Source organism: Malurus melanocephalus, unplaced genomic scaffold (genome assembly GCF_030028575.1).
Source record: "Malurus melanocephalus ecotype Western Australia unplaced genomic scaffold, MMel_1.1 scaffold_2, whole genome shotgun sequence".
In the NCBI taxonomy this organism is placed as follows: Eukaryota; Metazoa; Chordata; class Aves; order Passeriformes; family Maluridae; genus Malurus; species Malurus melanocephalus.
This window is the reverse complement of record NW_026623234.1, coordinates 6,197,076-6,212,101: the sequence shown is the minus strand read 5'-3', so window position 1 is coordinate 6,212,101 and position 15,026 is coordinate 6,197,076. Positions and strand designations below refer to the sequence as shown.

Sequence of the window (15,026 nt, the reverse complement as noted above, 5' to 3'; positions counted from 1 at the left end):
GGCAGAAAAAGAACACATGGCAAGCAAATTTGCCAAAAACCAGTTGGTCAGTGAGCAAGGGCAGAACTTGACAGCAGAGAGAGATCAGGGAGTATGCAGTGAACTTCCACAGTATTGGTGCTGCTCTCCCCTCACCCTACTCCTAGCATTTGCTAGGAATTTGCTCTAGCAGCAAGCTTTTCCAGAGTCTACAGCMCTAGTGCTGGGGTTTGAGAACTAAGTGTTGCACAACCCCTGCAGCATTTGAGCTGCTAAACCTTTGCTCAGTGGTACTGCAGAGTTGTGCACGAGGCTTATATTCWTCTCTCTGCTGCCTGGGGACCCATCCTGAGCCAGGCACAGGCTGAGGGACATTCTGGTTTTGTTCCCAGGCACAGGCAGCAGTCAGATGGGGCCCTGGTGATCAGCCGGGTCAGCTCTGAGGACATCGGGTTCTTTACCTGCATTGCCTCCAATGGACGTGACCGTGACCAGCGCCAGGTCCTGCTCCGACCTCTAGGTACTGGATGGGTGGAAGCACACATGGCACATGTGCACAGGAACGGGAAACAGGGAAGGCTGTGCAGGGAAAGGGTGGGTTTCCTCGCTGGCCATGCCTATTTGCTTTACACCTAATGTTTAATGGGCATCCTGAGGACAAGGGAAGAGTGAGTGTTTTTACCCRATGGTCATCTGCATGTGTCCAGTACATCGTGGTGCTCTAGACAGCTGGGAAAAGGGATTGATAATACAGTAAGAGTGACTCTCAGGGCCTTGTTTCTGGGACACTGGTGTGGAATGAGTGTAAGAGCAACAGAAACTAAGGAAATGGTTCTTCTGTACATGTGACATGCATGTGTCCAGCKGGAGGAAAAAGCTCTTGGAGGCCTCTGCTACTTGTCCTTTCTTGGGCCAAAGTCCTAGGAAGTCCACATTCCCCCTAGCAGCAACGGCACAGCCTCAAATATGCTGTTTCAAGGCCCAGGGGCTTGTAGCTCATCATGGAATGTGCTGGACTTTTCCCATGAGGGAATGCTCCTACAACAGGGGGAGCATGACATTGTCTCCCTGCTAGTGTTGATTTCCCTTCTGGTCTAGGAGAGCTGAGAATCACTGGTCTTCTGCCAAGCATCACAGTACCTGAGGGAGGGACTGCTCAGCTTCATTGTACAGTGAYTGGCAACAATGTGAATATAAGGTGGTCAAGGTGAGCAAAAATTAGATGGAACTTCCCTTTCCTTCTCTTCCCAAACCTCATGATTTACCCTCTAAATACCAATGGAGAGTGCCTGCCAGGTGTGGCAGAGACCACAGTTAACAGCCCCAACTAGYATTACCTACCCTTTATTAAAACACCTTGGATGTTACCTAAAAATCCCGGGCAAGACACCTGTGGGGTGTGGAGGTCATCAAGTTCATGTTCCAGCCAAATAAAGAGGAAAGCAGATGTTAAACTAAAATTTTATGGAGTTGAGAAGGGCTCTGTGCTGGAAAACTAGCATCGTGAAAATAACAAGAACTAAAATGAGTAATCAGAGGAAAATCTTTTAGTTGCTTTTTAAAAACCCTTTCTGTSTAATCCTGACAGACATTTTAAGCCCTCTTCTCTCAGTTTCCTGCTGCAACAGTTCTCTCTGTGTACTGTCAAGTGGGAGCAAAGGAGATTTAGAAGCATTTTAAAGGGAAAAGCTGTGTCCTTTTATCTTGATAGTTTACTGGGAAACTCTGAATTTGTGTGTTTGGTGAGGGTTGTTTTTCCTGTTTGAAAATAATCAGTTCTGCTTTGGARCCTTCTTATAAACTGTCCTGAGAGAGGGACTGGTAAGTGTTGAAATTCCTGTACTCCCAGGGTTAGGACTGAAGTGGCCCATCTCACACATTTCTCCTTAAGGAAGAAAAGAGAACTTTTCTTCCATGCATAAGTTTGGTACTTGAGCTAACAAAATGATGCATGTTTCAGCGTTGGAATGAACCCCTTTTCAGTGAAACAAATTTCATTTTGTTGGTAACCAGGAGTTCATAATTCAGGCAGTTTTCCTGCTGGACACAGATTATCCCAGGAGGAACTGAAGAGACACAATCTTGCTGGTTTATTAAACAAACTTTTAAAGGGAGAGGAAAGAGGGCACATTGTTCACTACCCCATATGCTCATCGAGCAATATGTGCTATCAATGCCAGCCAAACAAGTACTGCCAGACCACAACTTGGAGAAAGGGAAAGGCACACTGGATTTTCTCTTAGCTCCTCAAACCTCAAGAATGTGTGCTAGTGTAAAGGGCAGTGTTTTTGCATAGAGCACACAGACACAGCTACCTCCCACACAGACATTGGGCAAGGGATGCACACTTGCTCAGGCTCATGTTTCCCCCCAGTTGTAGGGCCAGGTTGTGTTTTCTGCCTGCTGTATTTGTTAAAATTCACCCCTTTCACAGAGCATCCTTTTCCAAAGAGCACAGGKAGTTTCTTTAGCTCCCATGGGTGGCAATAGTGAAACAAAATGTTTTTCACCACAGGAATGGAGTCCCCATGCGGGGGGACGGCCACCACATCCACCTGTCCCAGGATGGAAGCCTGACTATAAGCAACGTCCAAGAGGCTGACGAGGGATCCTACACATGCAGTGCCTACAGCAGCAGCAGCTCTGTCAGTGCCAGCTCGGAGGTGAAGGTGCTGAGGAGCAGGCCTAGCAGTGAGTACAGCCTGGCTTTCCTGCTTCTCCTGGCACAGTGCCCAGCCCTTGGCTGCTACTGCACCCATTGTGTGCATCAGTCCAGCACTGACCTCGGGCTTTGGGGAGCAGCAGGAGCCMTGCCTTCCATGGACAGAAAGGCAGRATGCTGGAAACACCCCCTGACCAGGGCATTGGGAGCCTAATTAACTTCCTGAGGCCAAAATGCTATAGTTGGTTGACCAAATAGTTGGTTGCATTTTTTGTAGTTGGACTTTGGACACCATCCAGTTGTCCTTACATAGAGGGTAGGTAGAGTGGTCTCTCCCTCTCCCTGGAAATTGCATTCCCCTCCTGTATCTCACCAAAGATGTCCATTCATCTTGAATCTCATCATCTCCTTCTTGATGCTGGACTAAATTTAGATCTGGTGGGTTGGAGGAAGTGGGAACGTGGTGTCTCTTTTGCGAGGGAATAGTAATCCAAGGACTAATTTACAGCTGGTTTACCTTTTGCTTGGCTGCAGCTACTGTGAGTCATGCTACAGACCTGAGCAGAGAGTGTGTGGACCAGCCTCACCTTGCCAACTGTGACCTGATCGTGCAGGCCCAGCTGTGTGCTAACGAGTATTATTCCAGCTTCTGCTGTGCCAGCTGTGCCCGCCACCGCCCACAGGGCAGCGCCCCGCACCCCCGCGGGTGACAGCCACGGCCACCGTGACCGGTGACAAGACGTCTCAGCTCTGTTCTTTTACTGCAYGGGACTGTTCAAGGAACTCTGCCCTGCTGGAAAGCTCAAGAGGGTGAAATGAAGAGTGTATAGTGGGTGTAAATGTTCAAAGGTGGGAGACCCACCACCCTCAGGTTTATTGTGAACTCCTTTTCCCYGCTGTGTGCCTTGCTGTACCTAATCCATCTCTTAAGGGTAGTTGCTGTCATTTCACAGATCCAGATGGTGCTAGGAATGTAAGGATGATGTGACTAGAGAGGGCAGATGACCAGCGTCAAAGAGGGAGAGATCAATTCTTTATACAAACAAGAGAGAGAAGTGCTCTTAAAAAATAATCTCTGAAGTGTTTGAAGATGGGCCTGAACCATTTCAGCCGAAGTCCTAGTGATGATGAACATTTGTTCCTTCAATGAGCATTGTTGAACAAGTGCTCCTGGGGAGCACTTTCCATCTAAATGCAAAGGACTCTGGCCACAAGAAACAGCTTGATGCATACAAAATTGGCGTTCAGGTCCTATGAGATTACTGGCTCTAGGGATGCAGATGTAATGTCATGTGTTACTCTAGCTGTTTTATTCCAGTAGACCTTAGACAAATTTCTAGTATGATCAGTTTGGTTTCTACATGACTGCAATCAGCTTCAGCGTAAAATGCAGAAGCARTGCTTCACACAAAGCTTAAGACAAAATAGAAAACTACTTTTCACCCTTTCTGAATGTTAGGGGTACTTTAAATGAAAATACCAACACTGTTACCCGTTCTGAGATGCTGCAATTTAAATAGCACTCATTCCAGGAAGGCTCAGCAGGTAATTTTTTTGCCTAGCCAGAACTGTGCTGTTCTGACGTTGTGCTGAGTTTGGGCAGGGACTAATAATACACACATAGAAATACRTGTGTAGGGGAATTTGACTTGCCACAGCAAACCCTCCAAGGATCAGCTCTAGTCTCACTTAAACCCACGAAAGCCTAGCTCTGCATGCTGCTGCTATGGGCTAACAAATTAGGACTGCCAGATGCAGAGCAGCTGTAGCTGAAAAGCATCTCCATTTCAAGACCAACATGGAGTGGTAGCAAGTGTGCATCTGTGGCTCTGAAAATCTCCAGCATTAGGGGTGGGGAGATTATATCATATCATGTTAAACCAGTAAAGACCCTTGGGTATCTTCAGTATCTCAAAATGGAATTACTTCTGAGCAAAAGCATTCATTTGCAGCCTCCACACTATTGTTCTACCCTAGCATCAACYCTGACAGTCCCCTTCCTCCTCATTTTAAACTATCTACTGAGACTTGGATGGATTGATCATAATTATTAGCACCATTACCCATGTATTATTTGCATAGATATAGCTATAAACTAGTAGACTGATGTGTAGATGTTGATGTTGATTGGGCGGATGGAGGATTTTTTTTTTTTTTTTTTTTTTTTTTTTTTTTTTTTTTACATTTTGTCTTCTGCTTTTGTTACTTTAAGCCTTCTAAGAAATGCAGCTAATTCTGACTGTGCTCACACCACTCTCCTCTCCTTCAGTCCTGACTCAGGACCCATCAGGGCAGCAGCAATCCCTGTAAAGGTGTAAATCCGCAGGGTTGACAGCCTAGAGCTGTTTTGTACTCTAAACCCCATAAATCAGTTCACATGGACCTAAAAATAAGAATTACTGACCTAATGACTGCACTTTCCTCAGCACAGGTATGGTTCAGGACTGGACACAATGCTTTACCGTGTGAACAAACGGAGAAGCCTAGAAGCAATCCAGTACAGGAGCAACACCCGAGCTGTTTGGGGCTGGGTCCTTCTGTGGTCTGATAGACTATGGTTGTTAGGAAAGAAAAAAATACTTATTTTGCAGTTAAGACCCTTTAATTTGATTAGGGAAAATTTCCTCTGCTGGAATGCAGAACAGGCATTGCAGTATAAGGTTTGAAGTGGAAATCATTGGATATTAGCAAACAACAAGATGGTCCTGAAAACTTCCACTTGCATTTGTATGTATTTTTGCATTTAATATCTCAGACCAGCACCTTTTCTTCTGTGTGTGCATGCATAGGGTATTTTAGCATTTTAGTTTATAATACATTTTTTTGCCTTTGGAGACCAGGGACTAATCTGAGACTCTGTAATTCCAGTCATATTGAAGCTCTCTCCATTCATGTATGACAGTGAGAGGTAGTCAAGGTCCTGCCCTGCTCAGGAGCATGGTTAGAAGTTGCTTGAGGATGTATCAGACCCTTTTGCCCCAAAGTAGCCAGTTCTCTAAAATCYCCTTCTACTATGTCAGAGGCTTTATTTTTAGAATATTTAAATATTCTGTGTAGTCAGCTGTTATTTAAACTCTGTTGTTATAGAAGATGGATCCAGGAAGTATTTTCTCCAGGCTTACAAGGGCTGTAACAGCTCCCTGCCTCCTGATGGGCAGGACTTTAACAGTGGAAGTGCTTTGGTGAGTGGGGAGTTCATCCTGACCTCCTTTCATCTGCACTATCGTGGCAGGAATGGTGGGAGTGACAGGCATGCAGATTCCTGCTGTAAATCCATGCCAGTACTGCAAAAGTTAACTAAAGGATCTTTACATTTCTCCTAACAAGATCAGCTTCTCCCTCTCTGTAGTACCACTTAATCGCCTACTCACAGTTTACTTTTTTTATGTGAGAATCAAGATGTTCATTTTCTTCCCTTAACAATGGATTGTAGGAAGTGCTTAYCTCCAGGGCAGGAGAAGGGTGTAGCTATACTGGGCTATTTTCAGCTTGATCTTGGGGCTCTTACTGTGAAAGATACTAACTGCTTTCTTTCCTACTATAAATGTCTATACTTGTTTGCTTTTTGAAAGCTGAAAAAAAGCACTGACACCAACTTGAATACCACAGCGAGTGTTTGCATTACTATTCATATCATACTGAGCACAGGCAAGAATCTGTAATGTCAAAAGTTGTCATTTTCTAGACTGTCACTGTAAGACTCACTGTACTGGCCTGGAAATGGAAACTGCTGGCAAGCCCAAATCCTAGGGCCAAACAAAGGAAGCGTTTCTTCCCCTTCAGGTTACAGAGTCTGACTTTCTTCCTTTTGTCCAACCTGACGTGGTGCCTGCTAAGAATGTAGGAAGACCCAGTCACTCTAACAGGGTAGGTAACAGCTCACTGGAAGAATGCAAAAGATGTATTTACACATCATCACCTCATATGGCTTTTTTTCCAGTAGTAGGGCAAAGAAAAAAATGTTTTCCTTTTTGCCCTTACTGATTGCTACTGTCCTCATCTTTGTCTCTTTGTAAATATTGACTGATAGAAAACACAGCCATGCAAACCCTGAATCTGATGTTTTCAGCAAAGGCTCTATTTTAGAGCTTTAAGTGGTTATGGGCCACAAGAATATTTTGAAATTGTCTTAAAGTTCAAGGCAATCTAACAGGTGGTAGAAAATGAGAGGTGTTAAGACATTATTCTTAGGCTGCTAGGTTGGCAAGCAGGGCTCATCCATATTCACTTTACAAGACAGAAGATACCCAGAAGGGCAAATGCTGAAATCTGAATTCAGGTGGGAAATAAAGCTCTTCCACACAGTGCTTCTACCACCAACATTTATTTCTGTTAAAGCAGATTATAAATCATCAGTACAAATATATATAACTTACATTTGCTTGTAAGGCCAAAGTTTAAAAGTAAAGTTAAAATGAGATGGTTTTCACAAGTCACCAGAGGCAGAACCTGGACCAGCTGCAGCCTTAACCACAAGGTTTCACAAATCAGTGGGAAAAAAAATAAAACCAAAGTTAAAAACCTCTAAGAACTATTGACAGACAAACATAAAATGGTTTCCCAGGCAGCCCTAGGATGTAGATATGATGACAGTAAGTTGTCACAGTAGTGTTAGAACCAAAAGATTAAGACAAATAAACTGCAGCAATATATGAAAGGAAAAAAAACCCATACTATATAGAATATGTAGATTGATTCCAATAAAAAACAGTAAATTCTCCCCATGGTTTTCAAACCATGACAATACTGTTCTTTAATCTTCTTTATTTAAAACTACGATATAATGACTTATTGGTTGTGATTGTTGTTGCAATATGCTACTTACAATGAACAGATACAAGAACAAGCTAGAGCCCCTTTTTCCACCCCCCCAATATTACTTACAATAAGAATCAGCGATAAATCAATCTTATGTACAATTTCTTACATCCAACCCCCTTTTTTTTAACCTTTGGCAAGATTACTTACAACTCATACAGCTTTTAATATCCAACTATTTAAAATATTCTAAATGCATAAAAATAAAGATTTTGGCTTTACTTTATTCTTTACATATAATATTCACTTTGTTACTCAAAATGGAAGCTCAACTTTTTCCACAAACCTAGCTTTTGCTAAGGTGACAACATCCCACCCACATCCACCACCCCCCACCCAATTTTTTCCTGARGGGGAACATCCAGGACTTGCAGGGCATCAGGAGGACACAGGTACAAACATCTGCCTTCCTTTCTGTGAGATGATTGATGTTTCTGTAGCACAGGCTTTGGGACTGGGTGTCTTTCTTTGCTCCATTTGACTTCCAGCTTTCCAAGTGAGGAGGGAATGCAAACTGGGGTGGCTCCAGGATTCCTTTTAAGAACTGCACATTAAATTCTCTGTGTGTTTCCATCCTCCCCCTAATTGCTCCCTCTTTCTAACCCATTTTTATTTGAAGGGACCTTTGGGATTATCAAAGCAAACCGATCAGAAACAGTCCCCTCTGCTTGCTCCCTTTATCCCTCTATCCTAATGTACAATTTATCCACCCCCGCCCAGGACCGCTTAAAGTTCAATCTCAAATGTCTTCTGTAGGTCACTGGAGAAGGGGTTGGTCGGGGAGGGATTGGTGCGCTGCTTGGCCTTGCTCTCCAGAGCTGCCCACTGGGCCTCGAAGGGATCAACCTGCGGGGCGGGCRCGGGGGGCTGCGAATGCTTGTCCTCGGCAGCCCATTTGCCCCCCTCCACCCCGTTGAAGGCGGCGGAGCCGTTGTGCTGCGCGGGCGGGTGGAAGAAGGGGCTGGCAGTGGCGCTGCTGCTCTCGTACTGAGCTGCTGCTGTCGTGCTGGGCTGCTGCTTCACCAGGCTGGGGGACTGATGAGGGTGCGCTGCTGGAGTGTGGCTGGCAGTACCAAAGACGTTGGCTACCATCTGGGAAGGTGTGATTCCAACCACAGGGACGCTCGGGGCTGCATAGGTCATCCCATTTGCTACGGCGTAGGGCTGAGCTGRAATAAACGCCGGCTGCATGGGCGGTACCACACCCACCGGCACAGGCTGAGGCGCAATGAAGGTGCTGACTGGGAAGGCTGGTGCTGACTGCGAGGCTGGAGCTGCTGGAGGGGGCTGGAGCAGTGGCTGTGGGGCTGGGGCTGAGGTTGGCTGCTGCTGGGCTCTGACAGTCTTTGAAACCTCTTCCAACCAGCGGTCTGCCTCTGAGGGAGTACGTCTGTGATTTCCTTGGAAGAGACTTGGCGAGGCCGCACCTGAGGAGGTGCTGCTCCATTCAGTGCCTGGGAGGGAAAGCATGGGCAARTCACTATTATTTCCACTCCTCACCCTTTATGGGTTAGAAAGGTTGGAGGGTGTACACAAGAACACACAGGCCTCCTCCCATCATGACTGAAAGATGTTTCCAACACTGGACACATCTTTATGCATCCACTGTACTCTTGGGTTCTAGGAAGACATTTGTCAAGATGAGGTAGGTAAGAGCTTCTTTGCTAAAATGCAGATTTATGGGGTTTTTTCCTTCACARAACACATCTGAGGCTTTAGGGCACACAGGAAAGCTGCTACCTGAACTCTTAACTTGGTGACAAYGACCTAGTCTGTAACAACTAATCCCCCTAAACTGGAGAGATTGTTTCTGCATGTACAGCTCACAACTAGTGCACTTGGAACACAAAGGTCTAAGAAACTGCTTTAAAGACAAAATCTGGTACTCTTACAAGGCCAAGCAGAATCACTATTTCACAGCAAAGTTTCTCTCATGGGCTGGTGCTTACACCATGAAACGAAGTTACTTAGACTACAGCCTTCTAGCACATGTTAGCCCACACAGGTGACAGCCATCTCAGATACTGCCTTACACAGTGCAAAGCCTGAAGGGACAGACTAAACTTGCTAAAAAGAATAAATTGACCTCTACACCCTTTAAGCAACCAACTTAATCCCTCCTTGTGTATGTTAGTGAAAAGAACACACAAAAATTAATTTGGGTACACATAGATTCTTTCCTTTTCATACACACAAACTCACATACAACTTCATTACTTCCTTTTTAAGCACTGAATTTTATAAAATGCTGCCAAAATAAGAACCAGCCCAGGTTATAGACCCAGAACCAGCAAGTTCATCRCTTCCCTCCATCCACTCATGCAAAAGGCTACTACTTCCGGCTTTTGTTCCTGTTCCTTCCACTTGCCATTAAATGGCACTGACAATTGTCTCAGGGGCTCAATTATGCTTTTGATCCAAGTTCTCATAGCAATGCACCGGATCTACTTCCAATCTTACCAGCGACCATGGCTGCAGCTCCAGTATTAGCAGCAGGAGCATGAGCCCAAGGATTGGTTTCACGAACTGGCATAGCTGTGGACACTACAGCAGCTTGGGATGGTTTAGCAGCAAGCACACAGAAGGCAGAGGCAGTGCCATTAACTAAAATGGGAGCAGACAACATCGGTGCAATTAATTCATGCAAGGCATGCACGTGACTGGAGTATTAGTGGGCCAGGTCATACCTATCAACATACAACAATTTTAGACACTTCCACATGACAGGAGTTTGTGTAGTTAGCCAAACTGGACTGATGGACAATAAAGATAGTAAATTTCATTTCACCAAGCCAACACTTGYTAAGAGAATTGTGGGACAGTGGATTTTTATGTACTTTAGGAGGCCCTGAGTTGTGATGACTGACTGAAGTTAAATTTGTTGTTTCTATAAGGAAGAGATATGGCTCACCAGTAGTCATTGTACAGTTAATTTCAGAATCAAAAGAACACGTTGTAGATACAAAGTAACAGTAACTACATTTAACATAGAGAGCTTCTTTTTCACGCAACTCTTTTATAAAAGCATAGCAATGAAATGAAGATTAATGGCTGCTAGGAGTTCTACAGTTGACATTTTTCCACAACTTATCTAAGAATTTGTGTTAAAAAACAGATTATCATGGTGACAAAATCCCTTCCCTTGGGAGATATGGTTCCTAAGACACACTCCTATGCAGTTCAGGAGGCAGACTGTTAAAATAGCATTACCTCAAAGCCAGTCCCTTTTATAGGTAACTATTGTGTGGTAGGTGCATGAACTTATTGTTAAAAACAAAACCACAGAAAAACAGACAAGATGAATAAAGCAGGATGCATTCACCCAAAATACTGGTAACAGGACTTGCACAAGAAATTAAGACCATGTGTTACTGGAAAGCAACATTATGTGCATTCAAGCCTCAACCAGCACCCAAAGAAATCACAAACCTTGAAAGGCAGGAGACTGTGGTGCAACTACAGTCACTGGTTTTGTCATGGGGGCCGAAGAGAAAGGATCTTCTGATGGTGTGCTGAAAGCACTGGTGATCTGAGAGCACAGGGCACTAATGCTGTCTGTTTCCCCTTCTACCTCTGGGACTAAAATGTAAACAGAATTCATTAAATTGAAAGTYTGAAGGATACAGAAACAATTTACAACTACCAATGTGATATTGAAATATAATTAGTTCCCTTATGTCCTACATGTTCTTGCTACTGATTTGCATGACAGCTTTTTTTTTACATTAGTGTTGAAGATCTGACCTGAAATAGAACACCACATTAGTGTATTTTGTAATTAAGTTAAGAGGGCAAGGAGATCACTGTTCCAAATTTAAAGAACGTTCGTATCAGAGAATTAAAAGGGTTTTCTGTAGCTTAAGGAGAGATCTAAATCTTTCAGTATTATAGTGCTAGACTTCTCAAGGGTTTGGCTCTAAGATTTGGCATTCTGTGAAATGAAAATATTTATGATAGCTTTAAGTATTTGTACAAGTAACTAGATGAATTTTAAGGGTACTGACAGCAATGCACAGCAGCAARTTCAGTCTAGAGTTAGTGTTGATTGTTCCAGTTCAGTGGTAGCTGAAATCCCCAGTTCCTGTGCTAGGATCATAAAAGCAAAAGCTGAACGCTCAAATAAAATGGATGCTCAGTTTTAAATGAAGCATCAGCATCACGTGGATAATGCAACATCTGGAGTAAAGCTGCCAGCTTACCAGATGTTCTCATTATTACTAATGGCAATGTTTTCCAAAAGTACCAATCATCAGTCCGTCATTGCACAGAACTGACATAAGCAGGCATAATCAAGCACAAAAATAGTGTAAGAAACATAAGATGTCTGCACACAACATGCACCAGACCTAAAATTCAGGGGGAGGCATGCCCGAAAATTGATTCTTTGAGGGATATTCCAATACAGTGCATGCAGTGGGACRGTGGGCAGCACTGGCAGTGGCATATATGGGAACATGCATCATAAATGTTCTGAATCATGAAAATTTGAGATTGTGGTGTGCTCACTGACTATCACTACTGAGCAGTGCACTKTCACTGAGAAACTGATCAGCTCAGTGCTGGTCTTAAAGCAGGTCACTAAACAAGGATTATAAAAGAAGTCAGACTAGGTATTTTTGTTGGGTTTGCCTTTGCCACAGTAATTTTTACTTCAAARCTTAGAACCCCAAAACCAGCTCTGTTGCCAAGTGAGAGTACAGCTGGCCTGAAGGGCAAGACCTAGCTAAGGGAACTCTAGGACATGATGCAAGGTACTGTGCACACCCAGGGTTTATGCAGAGATGACTCCTGGCAAGGCCCACCTACCATCATGTGAAAACTGTACCACATAATACTGATACAGCCAGCTGTACCACCTAAACAGTTAAGTTCTCTTAATGCAAGGTGAAAGCAATTTAATTGCTCTCAAAAAGAAGAATTCAGACAGGCAGAAGGGCAGACTGCCGAAAACCATCACATGATCCCAAGACAAGTGGTTAAGGCCTTGAAGGGATTTTTGTCTCAGGATGCCCTGACAGTAAGTGGAAAAACTAGTTCAGTGACTCAGAGGGAAGAGCCAAAACCTAATTCACCAACACCCATTCCTGGAGCACTTCAAGCTGTGCTCCAGTACTTCAGACAGCAAGTAGAACTGTTTGTCTCCTGCATGGGAACTTTGCATTTGCAATTCTTGCCTATGCTCAAAGCAGCAATTTTCTGACATAGTGATGTTTTTTCATGATAAATGATCAACATGAGGCAGGAATAAGGRTTTACTAGAAAATAAGGAGTTATTTGAAGCCACAGAGAAACAAAGGAGAAAGAGACAATTGAAGACAATGTTTCAGTGGAACCATTTGGTTTTACCTGAGTTTTTCATGGGGAAATCGGTCTTCCTTTGCACTGTTGAAGGCAGCTCATTTATTCGCAAAGACAACTGGCGTTTAAAAGGAGACATCTTTTGGCTAAGGGCAGGGAAGCCCCTGAAAGACCCTTGCCTGGCAAGCTGTTCTATAGGGGCGTGTCTCCGTGGGATAGCATGGGGGTTGCTCATTTCTTTATCCAGAGACGCAGCAACTTCAGCAGTAGGAGAGGTTGGTGAGCCAGAAGAGGGGGCAGTATTGTTTGGTGCAGCACCTGGTGCTACTGTTTTCACTTCTGGTTCAACTGCTGGAGGAAACAGGATCAGGTTAGAAAAGTGAAGCCGGGTACTGTTCACCTGCCTACCCCTACTCCCATTTGTTTTGAAAAGATGAAGTGCAGGAATTTTCGTAACTAGTACTCTTGCAAATGAGTTCCTAATAGCACAGCAGAAACACAGTTTCTGTATACCTTCACTGTCTTCACCAAGTCACCTGATGTACACCCAAGCCCCACAGCTCACTAAGGCAAGCCACTTCCTAGAAATGACGGCCTCACGTATGTGTTCTTTCCAGCTGTTCCTGAGATCCCAGCTCTGGAAATACCTGCAACTCATTTATGGTTAAGACTGAAAAATGTATGGTGTATTTGAGACCTTTACTTTCCCTCACACATAACCATGGACAAAATATTACTACAAATTGTATTAAATGACTTGAGGTGGCATGGCTCAGCAGCAGCAGGGAACAGAATGCAGATCAARGACCATCTTTTAAAAGCCATCTTCCCAGCCCTTCCAGAATCAACAACAGCAGCAGTCAAATACACTGCACAAGCTTTAGCAGACCAAAGGCAGCAGTAGCACTTAACAGGTTGGGCTGGAGCTCCCAATTCCTCTGGGAAATATRTTTCAGGTAGAGGGAAATGTGCTGCAAGGTGGATCCAGGCTCTGAGCTGACAGGCCTTGGTCACACCAGACATATTTGCAAGAAGCTCCTGTGTCACTTCTGTGCTGAACTTAGCTGCAATGTTACCCCCTAACCATTAGTTAGTTGTACTAGTAGCTCCTCCAAACTAAAGTCAGCTGCATTATTTTGCAGGGTTTTCTGTAGCACCACAATGCTTCTGTCAAACAGGCCTAATGGTAGAAATGTAGGATTAAGCTTTGTTTAAGTCATTACACTTATGATTAGAATAGCAATGGAAATTTTTAGACCTCCAGGAAAACTCTTTCTCACTCATAAAAGAATTGGSTATGGGGGCAATAAACACAGCTCATCAACACAGAAGGACAAAAGGAAATCTCACTATCCTGGTATGAACTTTTATTTTACCTTTACTCTTTTCCAAAYGTTTTAAATAAAACAATGACTTTTTGGACACATCTAACTAAAAATCTGGTAAAGAGAGGAGTCAGACTCGAGATTTCTGAGGAGCTGGAATGGTAGGAGGAACTAATTACATTGTCTTGCAAGCTTCAGTACCCATGAGTTGCAGCTGCTCATTCAAGTGCAACTTTTCTAATCAGTCTTTCTTGGAAAGGATTTCACACACCTTCATTGAGTCAAGACTTTGACTCATGCCCTCAAGTAACAAAGGCCTTGTGTTTAAGCTTCATTTAGCACATTCTAAAACTAACGWATGGAAACAAGCAGATGGATGATGAAAATGAAGATTAAAGTTTTGCAATCAAGGGACAGCATAAAACTTGCTGTGGAATCCTCTGAAACAAAAGTCTGACTCCAGTGCGAAGCAGTTTATGAACAATATTCATAATAMTTATTTTTTGTTAGCTGTAGAAATTGAGAGTTTGTAATAAAACTTGAGTAAGAAGTTCTACTTTACTTCATTTCAGAACACTATCTGCTGTMAAATAAGTTAGTTACTATTTCTGAATGTAATTAATAGTCAAACAGCTATGTGTTTTATCGGGAGGAGGTGGTTGTCCTGCATTTTGTTTGGAAAGCACTCTGTGATTGGTCTGTTCTTCCTTCATGCAGTATGGTTCTATACATACACGCTGTCTTAAAAATCAAAATCCATTCTTTTCTAAGAAAAATTAATGTACTTTCCTGTTGATTTACGATAAGCATTAGATTACTTCAATGATTACTTTGTGTCTGGCAAGCTAGTTGTGTTTTTCTAACAATTTTCCAATAAAGCCTTTTAGTATGGTACCTACACTGTTCTCCCCCATAAAGCAGGCTGACTAAACAAAGCAGAAACA

At 43.5% G+C, this 15,026-nt stretch overlaps 2 protein-coding genes across 19 annotated transcripts in view; one reads left to right on the top strand and one right to left on the bottom strand.

The window, feature by feature from the left end:
- The window catches only part of PAPLN (papilin, proteoglycan like sulfated glycoprotein), a 48,980-nt gene extending 43,836 nt beyond the window's left edge, over positions 1–5,144 (top strand). For 4 of the 5 annotated variants that reach the window (XM_057366376.1, XM_057366386.1, XM_057366366.1 and 1 more), the window contains 4 exons: positions 372–499; positions 1,078–1,186; positions 2,495–2,670; positions 3,176–5,144. In XM_057366376.1, coding sequence (XP_057222359.1) covers positions 372–499; positions 1,078–1,186; positions 2,495–2,670; positions 3,176–3,351 — 589 coding nt within the window. In that variant the 3' untranslated portion in view covers positions 3,352–5,144. The remainder of the gene's footprint in view (positions 1–371; positions 500–1,077; positions 1,187–2,494; positions 2,671–3,175) is intronic. The other variant, XM_057366356.1, reaches the window with a different exon arrangement.
- A 1,805-nt stretch (positions 5,145–6,949) lies between these two features.
- NUMB (NUMB endocytic adaptor protein) overlaps positions 6,950–15,026 on the bottom strand; it is a 92,064-nt gene continuing 83,987 nt past the window's right edge. For 6 of the 14 annotated variants that reach the window (XM_057366401.1, XM_057366443.1, XM_057366451.1 and 3 more), the window contains 4 exons: positions 12,806–13,108; positions 10,889–11,038; positions 9,920–10,063; positions 6,950–8,913 (listed from right to left, as the gene is read on the bottom strand). In XM_057366401.1, the coding sequence (XP_057222384.1) occupies positions 8,186–8,913; positions 9,920–10,063; positions 10,889–11,038; positions 12,806–13,108 (1,325 nt within the window). In that variant the 3' untranslated portion in view covers positions 6,950–8,185. The remainder of the gene's footprint in view (positions 8,914–9,919; positions 10,064–10,888; positions 11,039–12,805; positions 13,109–15,026) is intronic. The other 8 variants (XM_057366465.1, XM_057366483.1, XM_057366492.1 and 5 more) reach the window with 4 other exon arrangements.